This window comes from Cryptotermes secundus, unplaced genomic scaffold (assembly GCF_002891405.2).
Source record: "Cryptotermes secundus unplaced genomic scaffold, Csec_1.0 scaffold7708, whole genome shotgun sequence".
NCBI classification, from domain to species: Eukaryota; Metazoa; Arthropoda; class Insecta; order Blattodea; family Kalotermitidae; genus Cryptotermes; species Cryptotermes secundus.
The window spans coordinates 4,302-9,561 of record NW_019733587.1 but is presented as its reverse complement, the minus strand read 5'-3'; the positions used below and the strand labels follow the sequence as shown (position 1 = coordinate 9,561).

At 39.1% G+C, this 5,260-nt stretch overlaps 1 protein-coding gene across 1 annotated transcript in view; it reads right to left on the bottom strand.

Annotated features, from left to right (window-relative positions):
• Positions 1 to 600: 600 nt before the first annotated feature.
• LOC111868168 (guanine nucleotide-binding protein-like 1) overlaps positions 601 to 5,260 on the bottom strand; it is a gene marked incomplete at its 5' end in the record, with an annotated part of 8,262 nt that continues 3,602 nt past the window's right edge. The window contains 3 exons of the mRNA XM_033752947.1: positions 601 to 937; positions 2,262 to 2,387; positions 3,681 to 3,802. Of these exons, the coding sequence (XP_033608838.1) occupies positions 767 to 937; positions 2,262 to 2,387; positions 3,681 to 3,802 (419 nt within the window). The remainder of the gene's footprint in view (positions 938 to 2,261; positions 2,388 to 3,680; positions 3,803 to 5,260) is intronic.

Sequence of the window (5,260 nt, the reverse complement as noted above, 5' to 3'; positions counted from 1 at the left end):
TGTTCTTCTTTACCCGCCTCTATTACTGATGTTGGACGACCACACATAGTGCTAACCTTGCTTCCAGCACAATAAACAAACGACTACCGTGCAAGGGCACGTTTTCACTGTGCTTTCTCGAGTCCCCACCAGATGTTTGTACTGTAAGCGAATTCAAGTGTTACCAACTTGCACGCCGTGTGAGTTATGCGTGGTGACCCATTTTCATTTGATTGCCCTTTAGTTAGTTATTTAGAGAGGGTGCGTTTCTCCATGCACCGCGACCAGTTTTGATCTATTGTGCTTCCCTCTATGATGTTCTACCAGTCTCTATACCCTACCAATAAATGGTGCATACCATCAGTCCCGCCAAGCAAGCAAGTTCGGCCACTTGCTTAGCGGTGTCTATAATGCTTCCTCCATCTATCAGAGGCCTTAGTGACTATTGTTGGGCAGGAAACGTTCTGGAATTTGGCTCAGTGATCCCCTTTGGTGATATGAGGTTCTTTTACGTGCCGTAAAGTTACGACATGGGACACACAGCTTAAAGTCCCTCCCAGAGGACTTGTTCCCTGAATTTTTCCGCCCTTAAAAATTCGATGACCTCCGCCGGGTATTTGAACCTGTGTACCACGAGTCATGAGGTGGGAATGTTACCTCTAGACTACGGAGGCCGCTTTGATTGCCCCTTACAGATCACTGAACTGTACATTTAACTTATTTATTTTTCTTGCTACCATTACCACATTGGCTGAATCATTTCAAGGAAAGCAGGCATCATAAATTCTTACCAAAACTTCTTAAAATAATTTTTAAATGCATACAGCTGTACCTGTAACGTCTTTGGGACTTTGGAAGGAAACACAAGACCTGGACAATCACACAGTCTTACATTAGGAGTTAGGTAGATGGTCTGGAAATGTTTCGTGTGCCCTGGGGTCCTAGACACACTCACAACCTGGAATAAGAAAATGTACATTGTTGTAATCTGGAACACATTAATAACAGAGAAATAAAATCAGTACCACATGTCATAATTAAGAAAGTTTGCAACAGGACAAACTTTCATTACTTACTTCAAAAGTCATGGCAATTATTTTTTTTTTGGGCAAAAACGTTACAGTGAAGAAAGTTCAAAATATGCTTATGAAAGGGCATGATTTACCCCTTCGACTGGCTTAGTCAGATCAGGTAGATGTGAAGGGGCATAGGTATACTAGGCAAGAAAAATTGCACATTACAGAATGATTGTTTTTTTTCATTCTTTAATCCTCAAAAAAATTGAACTGTGATTAAGCAATAAAAAATTCAATTTGAGTTTTGCAAAATTAGATGCACAGTTGCCTGGTCAATCCTTGTATGTGTCTCTAACTCCTTCAGAGACCAGCGCCTATCTTCCTCCAGGCATTGGGCGATCACAGCACAAGAAACATCGGCACTTGCTTCTCTTCCACGTTGGAATGCTTCTATCCACCTTGCAACAGTTCTGTATGGTAGAGCACAATCACCCAGAGCTTCCACAAGCTCTGAGTGACATTCAGTCGCATTTCTGCTGCGAAGCACTGCTATTTTCACGTAACAACTCTGTTCCAGCCGGGTAACGTTCATTCTCGACAAAGGTTATGATCACACTGACTTCGTGCTGGACTCGCTTCGTTGTCCTTGGACTTCCGCATCATCTAGCATCATTAGAAATCAGACATTGATGTCTCTCAGCGGCAAATTTGGAAATTCCGGTCGGAGCTTTCGAAATTTCGGAAAAATTATGTTGCATGACTTTTGAAGTAACCCACGTATTATGAAGGAAGGACCTTTACATGAGGTGGTGAGAACAATCAAATCACTCTCCTTCTGTTCCATCCCTTTCTCTAATTCCATGAAAACAGTTATCATAAACTGAGTCTATACAATCTCTTGGGGTAGGATTTGAGGTACTCACAGCAATGACTATGAAAATACTATCTTCTAGGATGTAACACAACGTAATCTAGTAGAAGTTCACCAATATTTTGCAAGAATGTCTGAATTTCTACTAGACTACACAGTAACATATCCCATAAAAGTCCTTTCCATCTCTCATGAGCAGTCACCGTACCTCAGGGAAAAAAGACTCTTGAGTGTTCAGCAAGATTTCTCATATGACAGTATTGGTTTGCATCATATGTTGAAAATACAGTACCTGTACAATAATGACCTACTGATCTGTGTCACTCACTATCTGATGATGGTGCACCCTCAAGGATGTGTTGAACATTGACCTACAGTAACTTGCTTCTTATTACCTTCTTTCCCATAATTGCATTCATAAGGGAAGACTTCCCCACATTTGGCTGCCCAATGCAGCCTATTGTTAAGGTTCCATCTTTATATTTTTCATGCTCAAAATATCCTGTGTCCACTTTCTTCATCTGGAACAAATTATGATGTGATACAGAATTTTGTTAATTAATTAGAAAATTCATTACCTTACATAAAAGAACATGTCATTTCCTTTATATTAGCCTCTATATTAAAATGCTTAAGGGATTACTGTCTGAAACTAAAGGTGTGAAAGGAATTCAGATAAGAACTAAATATGTTAGACATCAGTTCCTCATTCATAAGATCCATCGAAGTAATTTCAGAATTAAAATCTGGTAGGTAGGAATGTAGGCTCTGTCACAGCTCAGCCAGTTAGAAGCTGGCTTCCCACTGCAGAGGCCCAGGTTCAATCCCAGCTGACACGAGACTTAAGGGCAGCCACACACCACATGCATCAAGACAAGCATCAAGACATGAGACAAAAGATATAGTCTTGCTTCATTTGTGATTTGTCAGAATCACGACTCAGACTGGTGTGTGGCAGTTTTCATAATCTCATTCATTTCAACTGTGCTCCTTTCTTTGCATCATGTCGCATACATCGGGTCTTGATTGTTACATGTCTTAACGCATGCCAATGTGCAGCCTACCAAAAGTGGGCAAATTGGCATTGGAAAATTTTTCTCCATGTTATTTCAGTTTTCTCCTGCTGATCATCATTCTAGTATTCCTCTATACTCATCACCACCTCCTGAAATGTGCAATAGTTCTGACTAGGAAGCACATCATTATATTCTCCATCAAGTTTAAGGGCATTTTTTTAAACAGGCTCTTGTGAAGGTAGTAATAAATCTTTAGGTTACACAATAGACAAGGAATTTACTGACAAGCTGAGTACCTGTATGCTTTTCAAGGAGGAATGTGCCTCATTAAATAAGGGAACCAACTGATAAAATATGGGTACATGAAATATTTCACTCTGGAACCATTCTTTTTCACTCAGTTATAAAATCACCATTAATTTTCTTGATGTAAGATTTTTATATGTTAGTAAGAGGAACTCCCATTTATGCACAGAAAAAAATAAGCTTAAAGCTACACTCTAATTCACGTCAGCACTTGAAGTGTTATTACAGGACCCAAAGGAATATTGGTCTTTCATTTATACACGTGTTACATGGTAAAAACACCTAAAACCTACTGTTATCAAAAGGCTTCTATGATGTATATATGTGACAGAAAATTAAGTGCACATGCAGAGTACACATCAAAAATATTAATTTTATAAGTTTCTGTAAAGATGTATATTTCCAGTCAAAACAAATGGAATCACATTATCAGATGGAAAACCTAATAAGATGAGGAAAAGGGCCCACATTCATTAATCAACTGATACTTACTTCAACAGTCTCACCCACTTCAATATCTTCATCATCAAATTCCAGTTCCATTTCTTCAGATATTTTCTTATGCCATGAACTCAAATCAACTACAAATAACAGAAGATAACAAGATGCAAAATCTTACTGCATATATTACAACACAGACAGCAATCATTCTGACAAAGTTCTCTTCTTCAGTTTAGGTACGACTTCTTGCAATTAAATTTAATTATACATACGTGGGTTACTTCAAAAGTCATGTCAACTAATTTTTTTTGGGGCAAACACGTTACAGTGAAGAAAGTTCAAAATATACTTATTAAAGGGCATGATATACCCCTCCGATTGGCTTAGTCAGATCAGGTAGATGTGAAGGGGCATAGGTACAGTATGCAAGAAAAATTGCACATTATGGAATGACTGTTTTTTTTTTCATTCTTTAATCCTCGATAAATTCAACTGTGATTAAGAAATAAAAAATTCAATGTGAGTTAAATCTGAATTCTTACATTATGACTAGCAACCTTCAAAGTAGTCTCCAAGTGTATCAAGTGTATCTTCCTCCATGCATTGGGCGATCACGGCACGAGAAACATCGGTACAAACGGACACAGGGCGTTTACTACGTTACAAGTCGGCACTTGCTTCTCTTCCATGTTGGAATGCTTCTATCCACCTTGCAACAGTTCTGTATGGTAGAGCACAATCACCCAGAGCTTCCACAAGCTCTGACTGACATTCAGTTGCATGTCTGCTGCGAAGCACTGCTATCTTCATGTAACAACGCTGTTCCAGCCGGCTTACGTTCATTCTCAATGAAGGTTACAATCACAGTGACTTTACACTGGACTCGCTTCGTTGTCCTTGGACTTCCGCATCTTCTTGCGGCATCATTAGAAATCAGACGTTGCTGTCTCTCAGCGGCAAATTTGGAAATTCCGGTCAGAGTTTTCGAAATATTGGAAAAATTATGTTGCCATGACCTTTGAAGTAACCCACGTATGTATGGACTGATGGGTGAATGAATGCATCAAAGAAAGCCAATATACATATACAAAATTATAAGCAAAACAAACAAATCTGCTGAAATAATTTAATATATGAAAAAATAAAACATCAAGTTAACCTTTAACGTCCGAATGTCACATATATAGGTCGCAAGTAGGAACCGGAGTTGGCCGAATGACCTGTATATAGGTCGCAGGACACATGCTCACTTTGGGACTGTTGGCAGTTTGACCTTGGGTTGGAAACCAAAACAAACCTATGTGAGGTCATGTCAGTGGTTCAGTCCTTAGCTCTGAACAATGGAATCGTTTATCACAGTACTGGCTTCAATACTATTTACGTTTAGATATGACTGTTTATGACGTGGTCAGCCAAATATAGCCCAGCTTTGTTTCGATAACTCATGAGGAAATACTTATCGGTGCTTGCCTATGACCGCTTGCAGAGCCTTCAAGGAAGTCTGACGCATTCAAGGATTGGTTTTCAGTGGCGAATTATCAGTCAGGAAGTCAGTGTCAGACTGTCATATATTTCTTTATATATCATTTTTATTTTGCATCTTGGAAGAGGTATAAACCCACTGAGCCAGT